This window comes from Haliaeetus albicilla, chromosome 1 (assembly GCF_947461875.1).
Source record: "Haliaeetus albicilla chromosome 1, bHalAlb1.1, whole genome shotgun sequence".
NCBI classification, from domain to species: Eukaryota; Metazoa; Chordata; class Aves; order Accipitriformes; family Accipitridae; genus Haliaeetus; species Haliaeetus albicilla.
The window spans coordinates 2,962,337-2,982,384 of record NC_091483.1 but is presented as its reverse complement, the minus strand read 5'-3'; the positions used below and the strand labels follow the sequence as shown (position 1 = coordinate 2,982,384).

General features: G+C 41.0%; 1 protein-coding gene across 1 annotated transcript in view; it reads right to left on the bottom strand.

Annotated features, from left to right (window-relative positions):
- The window catches only part of TRPC3 (transient receptor potential cation channel subfamily C member 3), a 46,085-nt gene extending 26,533 nt beyond the window's left edge, over nt 1-19,552 (bottom strand). The window contains exons 1-2 of the mRNA XM_069798597.1: nt 18,883-19,552; nt 9,182-9,953 (exon numbers count right to left, since the gene is read on the bottom strand). Coding sequence (XP_069654698.1) covers nt 9,182-9,953; nt 18,883-19,112 — 1,002 coding nt within the window. The 5' untranslated portion in view covers nt 19,113-19,552. The remainder of the gene's footprint in view (nt 1-9,181; nt 9,954-18,882) is intronic.
- Nucleotides 19,553-20,048: the final 496 nt, after the last annotated feature.

Below are 20,048 nucleotides of genomic sequence, written 5' to 3'. Positions count from 1 at the left end.
AGACTAGTCTGAGTCCTTTGTCTTCTCCATTTTCGGGTGTTTACTGTTCATTTTCAGGCACTACCTTTTTTAAAATCACTTTTGGGGGGTACAGATTTTTCCTTTGTGGTTCCTGCCTTCTCAAAAATGTTTCCTTACTGCTTCTGCCCTCATAATTTTCTCACTTAATCTCAATTTTTTTCCTGAAACCCTCACTTTTTCCCCCTTGCCTAAGTAACTTTTACCTCCTTGTATTGCTAGTTTTGTTAAATTTTCAACTTAGCATCTATAAAATGGGATAGAGAAACTAACGTGCTCCCAGTAATTGCAAATTGTTTTGGGAAAAGATGGGAAAAGCGGCTGCATAGGATAACAGCAAGATTCAGCTATCAATCCCATAGGTCAGATTCAGATACGAATCAAAATGAAACATTACTGGAGACAAACAAATACTACTAGGAATTGTGTTATTATGGAAGACTAACATCCCAGATGCAGACTTGGAAACAGCCAGTCCTAATCATAGACCTAAACAGGACCCAGTTATTTCCTTTGGTCATAGATGGCAAATTAATTCAGTTGTCAGAGAACCAGCAGGATGTAAGGTTATTTTTAGATTTGGTTTTGGTAACCAACCAAGGAGAACAGTACAGAATAGCCAATTATAAAAATAATCCTGGGATGCGTGATTAAATTCAGTGAAAGGATAAGCAAGCATATGTATGGCTAAGATGTAGGACTTTTAAAAAGGCAAAGTCTTGTAAGAAAGCTAGTCAAGGGAGTGAAACGTACTTATAAGCATGGAGGTCCAAATGCAGAGAAGGCTTTTAAGTAAAAGATGTGAAGGTGATTAGACATCAGATCCTACAAAAATAAAAACCTTGCAGAGGAAGACTCCAGAATGGTGGCTAGAATAGCAGTCTTCAAGAAGACAAAAGGGAACAGTCTTTCTTGACAGTCTAGTCAAGAAGGAAAGTTTCATCATAGAGGCCATGAACTGCAAGTATAAACTGCTAGAAGTCAGGCTTGTAAAGGATACTAAGCAAAGCACAAATAGGTAAGACAATACAAAAAGAAGATGAGACAAAGTAGAGACTAAAGACAACTCTAGTAAAGCCAAAAACAATACCGTGCCTTCAGTTTACTGAAGACCTATGTTCTTAACACTGTTTATATTGTTTTCACAACAGAATTTCAAGCAAGAGCTGCTTACACATTCCACTACAGGTAAAGAAAGTCATTTACTGAGATGGCTGAGCAAAAAACATGATATTAATTTCATGTAGTATTAATTCAACAGGAATAAGACTGGTAATTGATTTTTCTTTAACACTGTAAAGTAGCTGTAAATCTGCTATTTGCAGCACACAGGAGGATACACTAACTTCACTAACTTCAGTAGTAGTACTATGCAATTAAAAGAGAAACTACATTCTTTCTCACTTGAATTTGCAGGCACTTATAACTTTACAAGAAAGTCTTTGTTTTAGTATTATTTCTATTTATCCTATGCTCAAAGGTGAAATCTCATTAAGGTTTAATACAGTTGAGTAATACAAAACCATCTGAAGTGCTTTGTAACATATCACAACCCAAATTTTTTCCCTGCAAGCATGAATACGGGCTGTCCAGTTAAGGGTAGTGGCTTCATTTACAATGTCTTTTCTCATTCCTTTGCTAACTGTGGAGAAGGAGAAATAGTGGACTTCTTATAGTTAGGAAATAACAAATTACTCTTGCTAAAGGTTCACTCCATTTTCTTTACCATTTAAGTATTCTCTTTTTCCTCAAAATAACACAGAAATGTAGTATCAAAAGTTACATTACCAAGAAGTTACTCCTTAAGAACTTCCAAAATAAAAGACAGGAAAATCTGTTTCCTTGTGTTTAAGCTATAACCAAGTCTCTCACACATGCAAGTGTACAAGTACAGCGTAGCATCAGGTTCATAAAATGTAAACATTCAAGTAAGTTTCTGCTATAGTCACACACACAGTTACAACAAAAGATCGACACACTTTTCTTGATTAGTACAAACTAAGCAAGAAGAACATGTTTTCACAGGCAGTTACAGTTGTGAAACATTGCCTACAAATGTCAAAGTGGTGTAAAATCACCTTTGGTAAAAGGGGGACAAATTGTGATTACGGTATCATCACATGAAGACTGCTGTTTCAATGGACTACAGATTGTTTCCTTTCTCTGTTCTCTCATGGGTGGAGACTCATTCCCACAAGTGTGTGAGAGCTCCTGACTGATCCTGGCAGAGGGTGCAAAGCTCCTGCCCTCACAGCTCACACTGTATTAACTGGTATCCCGAAAAATACACCCATCCACTCTGCGAATAGCCTTGCTGGTTCCTGAAGGACAGACTGCTTTGCATGGACTATTTGCCTACTACACAAGTTACCTACATTTTTACTGAAAAATTAACAGTGCTATGTGTTTCTTGATAGGTGGATAGACCACTTGCTTATAGAATTTATGCTTATTGCCAGATAAAATTAAAGATATGACAGATTAAGTTTAATGCTGTCAAATTTAAGGATTAAATACAGGCTACATTACTTACAAATGCTGTTACAAGAACTGAAAACCAGTATGTGCATTGTTATCTGACTCAGGTGTTGAATCTCATGCTAGGAAAACTTGTCAGATTTCTCTCTCCAGGTCTTTACTTACTTATGTATTAGCAAATCAAATTCATCTCAGTCTATCTGATTGCTTTACAGAATTAAATAGACAAACACTACCCACATTGCAACCATGGGACCCAATTCTCAATCTTCTACCTCCAGGGCATTGTGTGAATAGCAAAAAACAGAATCTGTGGTCTCAGTCATCCACATACACCTCTGCTTACTCTTGAGAAGATATAAATGAAGCCACCAGATCACTCATCTCTTCCATCTCCTAAACAAGACTACCCAGAACTCCCCATGTGAAGCATCCATGTTTGAAAAGCCCTGCGACATACTGTGCAAGTTGCCGATTCATCAACATAAAGCTACTCTTCAGGGGTACACCAAACAGAGTAAGGCACCAATAGACCTACTTATACAGTGAGGTTCTTTGCCTATTTTTGTCATAATACAGGAACTCTGCTTCCTTGATCAACAAAGTGCTTCTTCAATTAATTCACAACCTAACTCAACCAGTTTCACTAGCTATATCATCTTAAATTGTACCTCTCCAAAAAATTAATGGTAACAGACATTTATGTAACATCAAAAATATCAGCCTGTATTCTGCATTTCACAGATACCGTAGCTGACATTGGTACATAATGGACAATTGATGATGACTGGAATTGCAGAACTGTGTCTCACAAGCAGTTTTGGAGGACCTTGGCACACATTAATGTTGGATCTCAGCCTGCCCAACTCTGTATATTCTCTTCTCACTCACAACATTAAAGACTACCTTGTATGTTCATCCAGAATTTGCAAAGAACATATCAATCTGTGTGCAAAGAATGAAGCATATGAACAAGAAATCTTCAGCGGATTCCACCCATAAGATTTTTAATTTTTTAAGATTTTAAAAATTTGCATCGAGCAATCACATGCAGCCAAACAAAACGTATGTATCTGTTTTCTATTATGAGAGCCACATTCCTGTAAGCACCACAGTTTTGTGACTCTGCACAACTGCATAACTAGTTCACACATATTATATGCAATCATAGATTTATGTTGAGTATTATGTATTAAATGGCCATTTTGAGATCACATATATAGTCAGTTTGCATATATAACTGCAGGAACTGTAGATGCAAATCAAGCACGTAATTACACTAATGATTATGGATCTGGGCCCTGTCCTTTTAAAAGTTGGACCTAACGTAGATCAAGCTTGAACACTCTTTGTTAGTTCAGCTGAGATAACACTATGTAAATTTACTTGGAACAGTGACAGATTCCGCTTTTAGATGCACGTCCACATCTTCCGTTGGTTTCAGTAGGAGCTTTTAGCAAAGCTAGGAACAGGGATTTATCCTATATAAAGCGGGACTATGATCTTTTTGATCCTTGCTATGATGGACCAAATTCTGACACTGTATCAGCTGGCGCAATTTTCACTGGTAGAAATGAGCTTGCTTACACAGGACAGTATTTAGTTGAAAGCTTGTATACAGAGACTATCATGTGGCTTTTTAGCTACCTTGTCCTGCTTTTTTCTATGGTACCCCATCGTTCCATCAGCTGTTCTGACTGCTAGACATTCTCCCATCACTGTTCAGTAACAGTTTTAAAGTTCTCAGGGAGGAGGGTAAACATCAATTAACTTTAGTAACCCACAGCAGCCAGGGTCTGCTAAAAATAGAAGAACAAGAAACCATAAAAATTGGGAATATTTGTATTGCAAAGTATTTTGTGGTTCTACTGGGATTGGAAAACATAATTCTCCAACTATGGTAATGAACACTTTTTTACATTAAGACAAGATAGTTCCAGACTGAGCTTCCCTAGGCAGTCTATCAGGTACAATGCAGTATGCCTCAGAGATCTCTAACCACTCATAAAGACAGATGCCAGTAGAACACCACTCCATAACTTTTTCTAATTTAACAGGTTTTGTCCTTTTCAACAACAGAAAGAATTGAACCAGCAGATTTGATAAGCTTTGAAAATGCTTTCTGATCAGGTGCATTGGTTATAAAAGCCTTTACAAATAACAAAATTGGTGAAGAAGCCCAGAGTGAAGCAGAATTCTGGTTTTGCATCTTAGACACAGAACTTCATCAACAATGCTGCTTTCTTTCTAATTATCTCTACTACATATAAAACACCCCTAACAACCTGCCAGGACAGAATCTAATCAGCTGCTTTAAGAGACCGAAATTTGGTGTGATAGCAGTAGGTATGGAAGAGTGAAGGATTTTTTTACAATTTGGTAGCAGTTGACTCAGATAAAACAAACTGAAGTTTCTGACATCATCTGACATTCTGCTGTCAAGTCCTGGAATGGGGACTAGATCACCAAGGAAGGTCAGAGAAATACTGTAGTTCCCACCCTGGCCACAGGGATGATGTGCTGCTATACTGGCCACTGAAATGATGCCTTGCTCCTCTGACAGCCAGGCACTGATAACCTCTGCTGTTCCCTTAGCTGGTTTCCAGACCTAAAAGAGGAATCACCAGCATGTTCAAACAAGCCAGCCATGCTTTACCAGGATTAGAAAATGCAATAGAGAACCTAAAGGGAGGAAGGTAGAGAGGGGGAAAAAAAAAAAAAGAAAATTAGGTGAGCACTTAGAAGTGAGACAATTAAAAATGAAATCCAAAGAGGGAACTGAATAGAACAAAATAGGGGAAGAAGAGAAGACGACAAGTGGATGCAAAGTAACAGTGCCAGAAGAAACTACAATAAAACAGATGAAGAAGAACAAAAGGAGCAACAGGAGCTTGGAACAAGGATTTCACAAAGAAGCAGGAAGTAAGGAAGCTTGAAAATGAAAGTAGAGTGAAATGGTCTTGAGGGCTCCAGTTTCCCCATCTATTTTTACTCATTTTCAGTACTTATTTTTGGCTACATGTCTTTTATCTTCCAGGAAAAATGAGCGTTCACTGGTTTCTTTGAATCCTTTCTCCTTACTTCTGAAGGGGAAATTAAAAAATTAAAAATCAGTGTAATTAGTAAGTTTTTTTAATACTCACGGGGAACTGACTTTCATGAACGAATGTCCTAAGCCACCTTCCCACATTTCTAATACACTTGTGCAAACTCAGGTTTGCACAAAACATCAGAATTTGTTAGTGTAAATCATAAGTGATAAAGGCAGACTGGACTTTGCATATGCAAAAGATGTAAGGTTCTATTTAGCAAGCATTTACTAGGAAGCTTTGCCCTCAGGTGTTTTTAAACAGGTTCACCCTATATTCTCTCTCTCTGTGGGAAAACCACCTAGAAAAGTATTTTCTGTACGAGTGCTCCACATCCAGTAAATGCATTGCTGTGAGCGTGCACAGGAAATGCTATGGGCTTTCATGTACCTCAAATACTAAGAATAAATCATGAATATCATCAGAAGTCCCTTTAAACACATTTGTCCATTTTTTTGTGGGACATGAACTGTTTTGTCCATTTTTCTTTACCCTGAAACAATTCTGCTCAGTGTTGTGCTGTAGATTGAATTTGATTGCAATACTTAAGCATTTCCAGTGATGATCCTAAAGGAGAGTGCACCAGAAGTTTATCAGTCATTCTGCCTCACAGGGAGTGCGAATGTCAGACTAGAAGCCTTCTCCTCTGGGACATGACAAAGGACGCAGTTATTAGCAAAACACGTTCAGATGACATACCTATAGAAAAGAAAGCACTGAACAGACAATTACACATTGGACTTACATCAAACGTGGCAAGCTCTCACAATAGGCTTCTGTTAGACACAGAAGTGCTGCTTGCTTTCTCCTCGATCTACCTCTACAGCTCTCAGTGGAGCATCTTGTATTACATCCGTGCCACGAGCAGCCCCATCATACCTGCCCACAGCCCCAGTGGAATACAGTCTTTTTGTCAGCCGTACAATTACAGCCCTTCCTGGACTTGATTTAATGTCCAGGATGCTAGGATGCTAAAAAATTCCTTGCCTCCTCATTTTCCTCTTCCCTCCCTCCCTCTTCCACTACCCCTTCCCCCCAGGAAGGGCAGCCAACCATCGATGCCAGAGGAAAACAAGCAACTCTCCTACCAGGCTTGGTAAAAACAGAAAGAATGCCCTGAGACACATCAGAATCAGAAGGAAAAGAGATAGATGTGAGGTCAATGAGGAGAATAATTATTTCACTGGAACATTCTGACGTTGATGAGAAGCTGGAATTTCCATTCTAGCAAGGAGCCAGGAACAATTTCTACTGTAGGTGCCAAAACTGAATGATCTTATACACCTGGCAAGGTTAGAAGCCATATAAGCTCTATCCAAAAATACTGAAATCTGTGAAAATAGTGCATTTCTTGGGTTCTTAGGCATCCCAAAATATCAATGAATAGAGCCTAAACAGGTGAGAAAAAGGGAAACATTAAAAAAAAAAAAAGGGAAAAAAATTGAAAGCCAGAATATTTTATTCTGTGACAATTTAACATTTCAAAAAGTAATTGTTTTAACTTCTGGTTTGAAATGAGAAGTACAATGAAAAAACATTGTTTATTCTCCTCCAAAATTTCAAGCTATTTTTTTTTCTGATGAAATTTGTATTCATGGTATTAGTACCTATGATATGGGAGCTTCCCATGAATTTCTATTTTTACTGAAATTTTTCTATTCAGTTCTAATCATCTACATTCTCTCCTTACATAAACATGACACAGCTTGCCTTAATTTAGCTTTTGGTGGCACAGACTGTATTTTGGATTCCTAGGGAGCTGCGTAGCACTGAAATTGAGTCCCTAAGCCCACCAGTGTTTCTGAATGCAGGTATAACAACAAAATTTGTATGCAGTATCACAAAGAAAAAAGATGGATGGTAGAGTTTCTAAGGTGCCAACCCAAAAGAAAAGTTCTCTCCAAGAAACTGCAGGAGAAAAAAGGAAAAAAAGAAGGGAAGAAAAAAAAAAAAAGTTGGTATCCACAACCACCTAAGTGTTATTCAGAAAACCCATAATCTCCATCTTGAGCACACGATTCTGGTGACCCTGTGGCTCTCACATTGTTGGCCTAGTTGAAAGGAATCAATGACAAACAGGACTGAGTTATACACATCAGAGATTTAACCTTCTATAATGGTCCCTAAATGAGGCACATTAACTGTAATGCATTGTCTGAAGCACACAAGCCAACAGGCTCTGCACATGTGATAAAATTCTCTAATTCTTCAATTTAATGTTCACAAGGAGCTTTCCCAGTTCAGTACTTTTTCAGCAGAGGAAAAAGAAAAATCTGACATTCTTCCTATACTCTGTTGAATAAATACGTTGAGGAAGTACTCAATCCTTTTGCCAGATTACACAATACACAGCAGGGTATGAGAGGGTTCCTTCAACAAAGGAAGGAGAGGAAAGGTTTAAGCTGACTTTTACACTTTATTAGTGCATTGTATAATACTTGAATCCTTCTCAGCACCAAAACCTTATTTTTAAATTATATTTTAACTCACTTAGCTATATCTGCAGCTATTATTTCTCAGAGGTCTAAAACTGTTTCTTCCTCTTCTCGTAAAGTTCACTTTATTAATTTCTGTCTATATTTCTCCAGGTTGTTGCATATTTCTTCTGAGTACTCCACAGCATTAGCAATGCTTGCTGTTGTTTGAAAAGTTAACACATCTTTTGCCTCTCTCAGTTCATTTATGAAGATATTAAACAAACAAATGGTATCCAACACTGACCTTGCAGAACCCCATTAGATTTTTTTGTTAAAACTAGATGCAATGCTGTTAATATCACTACTCACCGAGAACAATCTGTCATTCCCCAAGCTGAGCTTTTCTTATTACACGCAGAGTACTGTGGTTTGATTTTTTGTGGGGTTTAGTTCAGGGGGAGCGGGGCGGGCAAGAGGGAAGGTTACTGTACTTTTCAAAGTATTCAACAGAACTGCAAAATCATTAAAAAAAGCACTGGACAACAGTTAACTAAGTCACTAATTGTCTGATAGAGAAGCTGAAATATATTAAAAAGTCAGGACACTGACATACTAAATGAGATACAGCTCAAAAACAGATAACAGGACCTACATTTGTTATCAGCCTAATAGCTGGTTTTGAACAAGTGACATTTCTAAAAGGTGCATCAAAAAAACCCACTTTCTGTATTCTTAACAATTTGGAAACATCATTCAAAATTAGTATGAATAAAAAAGGAGAGAATAAGGTCAATGCTGCAGTATGCTCAAGAAAAGCATAACGTTTCTGCTTTTTGCACTTACATTACTCAGCACCTGTAATTAAAGATGATCTTTGTCTGCTACAGCAACCAAAATTGTTTTCCATCAGCTGCAAGGTTATCAGAATACACACTGCCCCTGTTTCCAATCTTCTCCATACACAGTAGGTGCAAAAGCAATTTCATTAAAAATTCTTTTTTGAAGGCTTATGTATTGAAAACTCAAAATCAAGAACAGAAGAGACATTTAATAAATATAATGAAAGCATTTGCAATTGAAAAAGTAAAGACACAGGAAATAATTTCAAGCATCTAAGGACATCACGAAGTACCAGCAACTTTAAAACAATAACAGAGAGAAACAGGAAAACACCATTACCTTGAATTCTTTTTCAATGTTGGCCAACTTGGCAAGTTCATTGCTGAGTTCTAGAGCAGTAAGTACTGGATCTTCACTGGAGAGGGACAGATAAGCCGGACTAGCCAGTCCTTTGTATGCATTTATTCTTGACCTAGAGTGACTGAAAGAATCATGCTTTTGCTTCTCTGTACAGTCATTACATTTACAGAAATAATCATGAGGTCTTTCTATCCTTGCTCCTTTCATCAACAGCATGTGCACAACTTCGTATTTTTGGCAGTGGGCAGCTAAAATTATGGGAGTGATATCTGGAGAAAAGCGGGTACCATCTTCATCATAGGAATAAAAATCATCATCCTGGAGCTCCTGCTCACAAGGGCTCAGAGTCAGTCGCTTGTTTACTGAAAACCCAGGATGATTCAAAATTGCTTCCACTATCCTAATGTAGCCCTTGCTGATTGCAAGCAGCAGGGCATCTCCAATCCGTGCCAAGTTCTCTTTTTTTAACAGAAGTTCTGTCACTTCCAAATGTTCATTCCCTACAGCAAGCTGCAAGGCGTTTTGGCCCATGTAGTCAACACAGTTGACATTCAGTGTTTTTGACTCCTCCAGCATTTTGCGCACCACAGGTATGTTCCCATACTCTGCTGCATCTAGAAAGCGCTCTTCTTCAGCCGTAAGACTGGTGCCCCTGTTGTTGAACATGAATGCTGGGCCCCTAATGGCCTGTCGCCTTCCCTTTTCCCTCATCATAGTCATACGTCTCAAAGATGGACTTTCTTCAATGTACCTAATGAGAAAACAAAAAGGTAACAGAATTTCACTATGTTGGTTATTTGCAGTTTCCACTTCTCCTGTGGCCACAAAAATAATGACTTTTGCCACTTGTCATTTGCCCATCTATTGACAAGAAGTATTCTTTATCGTGATCTTTCTGCCTTCATGCTTGCTTGCCTGCAGTCTAAAGGCACTTACAGGTTCAATGCCACAGGCCATTTCTGTTTTGTTAGCACGGTCAAGATTTTTTTTTTTTTTTTTACTTTATGTAAGACATCACTTTTCTTCAGAAATCCCTCCCAATTCACTTCAATACATATATAAACCGAAAACACATCTACTATACTACTTGCAGTAGTAATTAATGCTGTCTACCATAGGCATTCAAGCTGATGGTTTAAGGAAGGCAATATTTATGCTTACTGTATTGTAGTTCACATAAATGAGAGGTGAAAACAAGTTTTCTTCCTGATGTCTTGCCAAGCAATACGCAGTGAACCCTGATCTCATGCCTTCTAGCATTACTACCAGAAACATTAACCAAATCTGGAAGATACTACCCACAAATCAAAAACAGTTCATGCATGTTCATCAGACTTTCTAGATGCTAGTAACTAAACTGCTCACAGATTCCAGACATGGGGCATGATCCAGTATAGACTGGGACCAGCTCTCCAGCTGGACTTTGGCAATACCGTGGGTTCTGTTGGGCCCATTTCTGTTATACATCTATCATTCCAGGAGCTGAAAGGAAGAAGCTATCTAATATTAGTGATTACATGAGTGTATATATTTTTTTAAAAGCCCTCACACATTCTTGTAATACAATCAAGAAAAATGGGAAAGTCAAAGAGCTTCTGAATGAAAATGAAAATTGGGATGGCAGGCTGCACTGGAAAGAGGAAACCTGGGTCTAGGGAAGCGAGATTGTTTAGGAAAGAGGAGGCTGTGAAATCCCCTCAAAAACTGGATGCAAAAGCAGAAAGAGGGAGAAAAGATAAGGGGAACAGGAGAAAAGAAAGCATGAGCAAGCTAAGTCAGAAAACACAGAAATTGGAATTATAAACCAGTGAAGATACTGGCCAAGAGCAGTAGGGAACAAACAGGAATGGGCTGAGAGAACAGACAGATCAGATGCTGAGCTGGATTGAGCTAGGTAAGGAAACTAGAGAGGAGGTTCAGAAAAGCGAGACTAGGAGTTGCAAAGAAAATGGACCTAAGACAAGACATTGAGGAGCAGACACTACCTAGCTGGAGAAAACAACAGCAGGAAACAACTGCCTGGCAAGGTCTGAAACAACAGAATAAAAATGGGATCAGGCTAAAGTGGTCACAGCTGGGGGAAGAACAGAAGCACTTGTGCCTGCCAGACCAGAGGCCAAAGGCCTGAAAAGGTACTTGGGATACCATAACCTTCCTGCACTACCATCTGCAAATAAATGTGAAACCCATCAGCTGTCTCCATTTCTTCTCTAGTCCAGGTCAATACTGAGAAAGACAGCCTCCAGCTGCTATCAGTTAATCCATTAGCTCAAGGGATAGAGATCACCTGAGCTGATTTGATGGGCAGAGACACCAGTGCAGCTGATAAACAATATATGAGTTAATGGAGGGTGTGCTCTGAATACATATAACACTACATATATATGCTACATAGAGACAAACAGGCCTTATAAATTTCAAATTTGGTCCTTAAGTCCTATGTGCCTCTGTTCCTCATCTACAGAAAAAGAACAGTTGGCTCCCATTTTACAGGAGCATTGTGAAAATTAATTTATTCACTTCAGCAAAAACTCAGATACAAGAGTAAAATGCCAGAAAGAAATACTGAAGATTAAATTAATCCTTCTACCCTCACTACAAAAGCCAGGTAATGTGCATTAGGAGAGATGTGGGTCCATGTAACGAATGCGGAGGGCAAAACAAAATATTAAACACCCCTTTTTAAGCAAACCCCGTCAGTCTGTGAAAGGACAGAACCAAGGGAAAAACACCACACGCACCTTTGATGCGCACAAAGACTATGCATTTACGTGTACATAGTGGAACCTGCACGGGCAGCTTCAAAATCTGCGTATCCTAATTGCTGCAGCTTCAAATCCACAACCAGAGTGACAGCCTGTTAAATGCAGGTGGGTTTTTTGGTGTGTGTGTGTGAGATCTTTCAACAATGAGCTGAGCTATATTACCACTGCACAAAATATGCCTGTTGACATGACTGGATTTCTCCATATGCAGCAATGTCAGCCCTAATGGTTTTCATTGGGCATAACTAATTCCATTCAGGTTATAAGACTATGTCTGGCCTTCCAGCTATCTGCAGCAGTTGTAATAAATTCAGCAAAACATAAAATCTTAATCGCTTTATCACAGCTACAAATATCATAAAAGCTAGTCCATGCTCCAAACATTTCAGTTAACACAAATGGGCAGTTCCACTGCAGACCAAGTGAAGAGATTATAATACTCATTACCCAGGGTAGGTCTCTCCTGGGATGAAGCATTTGATCTTTTTACATTTTCATCTGTGGTTGGTATTTCTGGACTACCAGAAATGACCTGGGTGGCACTGCAGTATAAGCAATGCTAACTGGTATTTACTTTTTGAAATACGTGCCAAAACTGCTTTGCCAAACGTGACAGGATCCATTTTTTCCCCCACTTCTGTACCACCTTCTTTAAGTCTATGAAAAAGGCTGCATACCAGAGAGGATTTGTGACTCTGTTAAACACAGAATTGATTTAAAAGTCTTAAAGCTCAGGCATCTTTCACATTTGCGAGTACTCAGATATAAAGATTTGAGCCTAGAGTGCATGTGGTGAACAGCCACAGTATGCTACTACCTTATTCTCCAACAAAGTCAGAAGTAAAACCAGAAATACTGTCTTTTCACAGTTACCTTTTAAACAAGATCTTATTGTCTGGTAAGCTGTTACGTTTCTATTCTTCCTCCACATCTAAAAACATACAGCTACAGAAATGTAGTTGTTTACTGTAATGTTCTGAGGAAAAAAAAAAAGTATGGGTATTAAAAAAGTAAAAAAGACATAGAACAAATTGACTCATGCTGACTCCTTGATTTAAGACGACTCTAAACTGCCATCCTGAATCTCATTTATCTTTTATGAAATACATAACAATACATTTTCCCCTATATATTCAGTTTAATTTTTTGGATTATTTTGAAATATGACACTTATTTTCTGTTTTATCTATCTATCTTTCAAAACTCACTGTCTGACAGAGGTGACTCATCTGACTTCTGTAAAAAGAGATATATCCTTGCAAAGGTGTTGCATTAGAATATCTTCCCAATAAGGATGATATCCTTAGCTACAAATCTTGTGACAGAAATTAGGTATTTGAAGTGACTGCAGTATCTTCTCAAAATAAAGATGAAAGTTGCTTGGTATTTTAATGACTAAAATATTGTCAAGACCTCCCAAAAAATTAAAAAGCAAAAAAATCTTGTACAGCACCACACAGCCAAAAGACCACCAGGTTCATCCATACCTCTCTCCTCTCTTCTTCCCCTCTTCCCTTACCAAATTCAAAGACCTTGAAGCCAGTGCAGCTCTGGTCAGAGTACTGCATGCAAGAAGCATCAGGTACAAGGTCTCCTATTCCATTTTCTGCTCTCCTGTTCTTATATCTAAGGTTTTTAAGTTATCCCAAAGCATGAAGAAAACGGTTACAATTTTAGTTTTAACTACTTAACTATTTTCAGCACATTTTATATGTAATATTTGCCAACTGAAAATCAAAACAACAAAATCTCAAGTCACATCTCCAAATGTCATTAGACTGGCTTAAAAATTATTAAAATAGAACTAAGTGTGCATTAATTATTTGTGTTCTATTTCCTAAAGCCTTTAAAGTTCATATTCTCAACCTTGTCTCCATAAAGAGCTGAAAACTTGCATTAAAAGAGGGAAGGAGAAATGGAAATCATGATACTTCTCTTCCCAACCACTTCCAATAGTTGAAAGAACACAAAAAAATAAAAAAACTGTGGAATGCATGGCAAAAAATCCACAAGAACACCAAGCAAGAAAAACGCCCAATTATTTTATGTTAATTCTTCAGCAGAGATAGACCACAACATTAAGTAAGTTCTAGTCCTAGTACAAGGGTTGCATAATTACACTACGTGGTACATGGCAGGAAGGTGCGATGACAGAATTCAGTCCTCTCTTGCCGACATGGATCAGCAGCTGAGCCCCTCCATTTTTTCCAGAACTATTTTTCACATTTCACAGCAGACAAATGGTCAAGGGGTCTACAAAGCCTCAAGCCTCTGAAATCTGGACACATTTCACTTGGCCCTAAGCATGCACCAGTTAGGCAGCTGTTTCGAGGAATCAAAAAGCTTCACTGGCAAGAAGGAAGAATTTCAGAAACTGTGCAACCACCTTCAGAATCATTCATTCATCAGTATAAAACAAGGATGGTCTCAAGTTATGAGTTTTATTTCCTAACTATACTGCTACCATTAGCCATTTTCCAGCTTAAGTCTAGTTCATTGCTTCCTACTTCAGCAAACTCTCAGTAACTTCAGCAATAGCTGTAAATGAACATAACTCACTACAATGAACAATTAACCAAGACGTGACAAGACCTTAAGTCAGCCCCTTGTTGAATAATATGAAAGCAGGACACCTCCATTTCAGCTTTGCAGCAGAACCCTCACATTAGTGAGGCCACGGCTCCTAAATGAGTATACCACCTTTCAAGACCTTTACCTAATGATAAGTATCAGAAGCTTTCAGATACAGCAATGTTATGTACACTCTGAACAACTAACCGGTTCGTTACATACCAGGTAATGCCATAAGACACAAAGACCTGTCCTACGTTGTAACATATTTCTGTTTACCTTAAATATTTTCATGTAAAATGTATGACCTTCATATGTGCAATAAAAAATATTTTTAAAAAATTCCCACTAAACAAGCAATGGCCACTTGTCTCTTATGTTTTGCATGCCTCAAATTTACTATGATCTTATATCGCATCATATTGTTACCTGGACAAGGTTACTCCTACGTACAAGGCTAGAAATTTGAGCAGCACAACAACTGCAAAGGACTGCATGATGATTCCTCTGCTTCTACCACGGACTGTTTCAATTACAGATTTCTACTGTTAGCCTACCTATCCCCTTTCATGGTCAAACTTCCAGAATTGTAGCAGAAGGACAGAAATGTGGGGCAAACAGTTGACCTGAGAATTCCTGGTGTTCTCCTGTTCATTACCTCATCAACAGACATTAAAAAGATTTATAATCTTGTTTCTAAGTCTCTTTTTTAACACTGCAAACTGCATAAGCAATTTTAAAAGAAAAACAGAGAAGCTGGAGACACAGAGGTTTTGTTCTGGGCCTTCCCAGATCCATAAAGCAATTTTCTAACATTTGTACTGAAGAACAGGCTGTTATTCTCCTTGAACTATTAAATGCAATAAAAGATGGCCTCAACAATTTACAAGCAGTTTACCCCTGCTAAACTGCAGTACAACATTAGTGATCTTGATTCCATTCTAGCCCTGAAAAGGAAATGCAGTCCAGTGATTATAGACAGATCAGATGAGTACATCACGGAAACAGCGACGCACACGCACATTTAAAAGCAACAACACTGGAGTCGGCCGCACGCAAGATGCGGATTGTGCCTCTTGTTCTGCCAAAAGTAACCTCTGAGGTCCCAGTTTTAAAATTAAAGAATAAGAATTGCCTTACAAAAGTAAGTGCTCAGACATGCACATACATATGAGCAGCATTTTAGCTCATGACTCCTGAGACCTCTTAAACTAAGCATTCTCCAATGTTTGCTTTGTTACCATCACAGGAAAAGACTGTGCCGTTCCATGTGAGGTAGCAGCTCCTGGCTCTGTGCAGGGCCACAGGCAGTGTTAGAGGGGCAATCCCCCCAGCCTCACTCCCTCTCCCAAATGAAGGCTTTGCCATCCCTCCAAGCTCTGCTACAGCTATGGGCCAGAAGAGGCTGCTGGTAAATTTGTTTCTTCACCAGTAAAAATAGTGTCACATTAATGTATGTTTGCACAGAAGCTTGCGCATGTTCCACACAATTTGGGAATCCCTGCACTAAATCTAAAATCTATTAAATGAGAGCTTCCTTCTCCCTTCTGTGAACTACTGCCTGGGCTTTCCAGAAGAGGGAGGCTAATTCAGCTGAACAGCAGAACATAAATCAGGCCAGCTGCAAGCTCTGACTCAGGTCTATACTCTCCCACTGGTCTGAAATGACACAATCCATCATCCAAAATGCCCTCATGTCAGCTCACAGAAGTTCTGGCTCCAAACTGGAAAGCATTAGTCAAAAAAATGGAGCAAATCACAATGAGATATCAGGAGGAGGTGTACGCACACTTAGTTTGTTCCTTCTGCTCCCACCCCACAAACTATGCAGAGCTTTTTCCTACCAGTACTCTTCACTAACTCCTCACAGAAAACATCAACCATCTGAATTCCTGTGGGAAAAAAACAGGACTATATTTTGATGACTGGAGCGCATCTATACACACACAGAAAAAGGCAAACATCTCACCGGGACAGAACCAAGTTAACAGGGCTGCAGCAACAAAGAATTTTAAAGCTTCTTTTACAGTCAGTCCTTTATTTGTGTTCTGTCATTCCACTCCGGAAACTAAGCTACGATTTTCAGAGAAACTCAGGAAATCAGGCATCCGATGCCCGCACATTTAATTTACAGGTTTTGTCCACATTTTTCCCACTGGGACATATAGTACCCTGTGAAACAAGTATTACATCCAGTCTGCAACCTTAGTGAGACTCTGAGGTTAATTACTTTTTCCAGCAATATTTGACACAGGAGGGAGCCAGCTGTACATTGACAGGCACCTTGCACAGGTTACAGCTTTCAGAGCAAAGACATTTCAAATACCAACTAAGTGCATCTTCTTGTGCAAACTACTTCACATCTTCCTGCCTCTTTCCCCCTTGCACTGTTTGTCAGTACTGAATATTTAGACCACAAATTCTTGCAGTCAAGGACTCTCATACTCACTTTGTGCACTCTTAAAGCCTTATGTGCGTCAGTCCGAGCGCATTGTGAGCAAACTGATACTCATATTTATTTCATTAACATACGTTATGATTTTAGGCATTAGCAGCAAACACAAAATGTTACTCTAGAAGAAGAATCCCACTGCTATGCCAAGGATGACCATGGGCACATAACAGGGGAAATGGTAGTTGTGGGTTTTTCCTCGATGCCCTGTCAGTTCAATACACTCCTATTACATTGACTAACGTCAGCCCTTTTGTCAGTCCACTGGACAGTGGCTTGCAATCACTGCTGTCATAGACTCCCAAGACAGGATCACAAGAATTATATACCAGGAAGCTATTCCAACAGTCGGAGCTCACTCCAGGCTCAAGTGCCTACAGCTGTGCAAACGGAACTCCCATTATTAATCCCTGGTGGCATAATACCCATTTCTTAAAGAAAGAAATATGCCAATAGTTCTAGGAGAACACTAACCTAAAAGGGATCCAGAAGTTTAGGACTCATAGCTTACAATTCATCTGAGCTAGCTTCAACTGTCTAAAAATAAAGCATCCGAGTCTGAACTAATCCTCTAGGCTCTTTTTATGGTGAATGGAGAAACACAAGGCACCTCAAGAAAGAAGATAAATGATTACACTGCCTTGCCCACTGCTATTTCCTCTCTCATCCCATCAACTACAGAGGGAGCCTAGACAAACAACTTAAGCGCAACTAACTTCCAGACAGCTAAAGACGTATGAAAGACTCCCTCACTTGAAGTCTGAGTTGCTTGGTACAGGGTACTTGTGAAGAATTTCTGCACTGGGATGGTAAAAAACATTTTTATTTGTGGTTATCCCATTCTAAGCACTACTCTAATAATTTCTGTACTTTACAGTTGTCTCTAGGGTGATTTTAATTAAGGCTTCTTCTATAAATGCTGAATATGTTATAACTCAAACTAAAGTGTTTGTCATCTGTTAATTAAAATATTCAATTAAGAACTAAATATTGTCCTGAACATACAAAGTACTCAAGTAATCCTCAGAAGTAAGTCTATCTAAACTACAGTGTTATAAAAATAAGTGAATAAGTCACAGACAACCTATATTTTGTAAGTCAGAGAAAAGAAAGTTAACAGCCCTATTACTAAAACTGAATTTCTCTTACAGTAAGACTAGCCATCGTCAGTATTTATACATACATATATATATATATATATGATCGGATCTTGAAAACCAACAAACTGAAATTTCTGAAGACAACATCAAACAGGGTAAGATGCATCTCAAGAATGGAGGCTTTTCTGCACAGGTGTCCTAGATTTCTGTGGGGAGTCTGGTTTTATCACAGCCTAGATTTTAAAAAAACATAAAAGGGCTGCATTAGCACTCCTAGTACAAAAGGGTGGATTGGGTTCTCCAAACCTTAGCTGAGCCAATAATTAGGTGAAAAAAAAAAAACCAAACAAGGAAAGAAGAAAGAAAGAGATGAAATCTCTTATGCCCCGGCACACCTGCATGCCTTCTGCTACGTGCTGCCCCCGCCTCACTCTGAAGGAGCAAAGCCGAGGGGTTGGGGAGGAGAAAGAGCCGGGGAGGGGGGGGGCCGAGGGCAGGTAGCGACCGGACCATCCCCTCAAGACACTTTCTCCGAAGTCTCCGCACCTCAACCGCCGCAAACTCGGCCCCGTCTCCCGCTCGCTGCCACCGGTCACACCCGTTTGCTGCCAGGCCGGGCGGGCTGCGCTCCCGCCGCGGGGCCCGGGTCGGCGGGACGGAACGGGGCGACCGGCAGCCGGCGGTTCTCCCCGGGACCGAAACGCCACAACTTGCCGGGGACAGGCTGCTCGGGGAAAGTTACCGGCCGGCACCCTCTTCGCCCCCCCACACAGCTCCCCGGGCCCGACTTACATGGTGCTGGCAAAAGGGGGGGGCGGGTAGTAGCCGTAGGGCTCCCGGAGGGTTTTAACGGCTCTCTGAGGTGGCGGAGGGGGCTCCGGTCCCCCATTGACGCCTCTCCAGCCGCGGCGCCGGCGCTGCTGCTCCTCTTCCTCTGCCCCCTCCTCCTCCTCCTCCTCCTCCTGCTGCGGGGGGAAGGTCACTCTCCCCTGTTCCTTGCTCTTCCTGCTCTTGCTCGACATGGTCAGGGTCCCCTCAGGCGGCGGTGACGGCGGAGGCGGCTGCTCCCGCTCCCGGCCGGCCGCGTGTGACGGGGAAGGCGGCAGGAGGAGGTGGAGGAGGAGGAAAGCCCTGCCCGGCGGGGGACAGAGCACCTGGAGAGGACAAATCCCTCACCATAAAACCACCGCCGCCCCTCCGCCCTCTCCTCCTGCCGCCCGTCAGGAAGGCGGCGCGATGCGCAGCCCGGCAGCCGAGAAGTGCCGGGGAGGCGAGCAAGAGACAGGGCTCCCGGCAGCAGCAGCAGCGGCGGCGGCTCTGCCCCTCTCCTCTCCCTGTCATCATCCCTCGCTAGGACAGCATCGTTACTGAGGCGGAGGGGGCGAGCCGCGGAGGAGAGGAGCAGCCGCCTACCGCAGCGGGCGCTCCGGAGAGGAGGAGACGCCTCTCCCCTCACACACACCCCTACCCCGCCCGCCCCCTTCCACCTCCGCCCGCCCAAAGGCCGTCTCCGGCCCGGAGGGAGGTGAGGGGGAGGCGCAACGGCCGTTTACAAGTCTCCCTCAGCCACCCCCGGGCCGCCGCCGCTGCCGCTGAGGTAAATCCTTCTCTCCCCACGCCGGGTCTTCGGGTACTGGTATCGCCGCTGCCGTAGGGAGTCCTCAGGAGGTTCCCGCCGGCGCACGGTGCCTGCAAAAGACGGTACCGAGCCTTTCCAGGGGTGCCCGCCGTGGTACGAGCTCCGAGGGAAGCCGGGGCTGGTTTGCTCAAGTAGTAACGGCGTGAGGCGGTGGGCCGCCCGCCAGCAAGGTAGTTTTCGCTAAAACGGCCCAAACGCAAAAGCGGTGCACATCCCGCGTGAAGCTCGGTCATTGTTTTGAGAAACGCTCAGCCCTACACTGGAAACGGTTGAAGTTAAAATTTTCAGGTAAAAAGAGGCTCTTTTGACTGGTTTACCG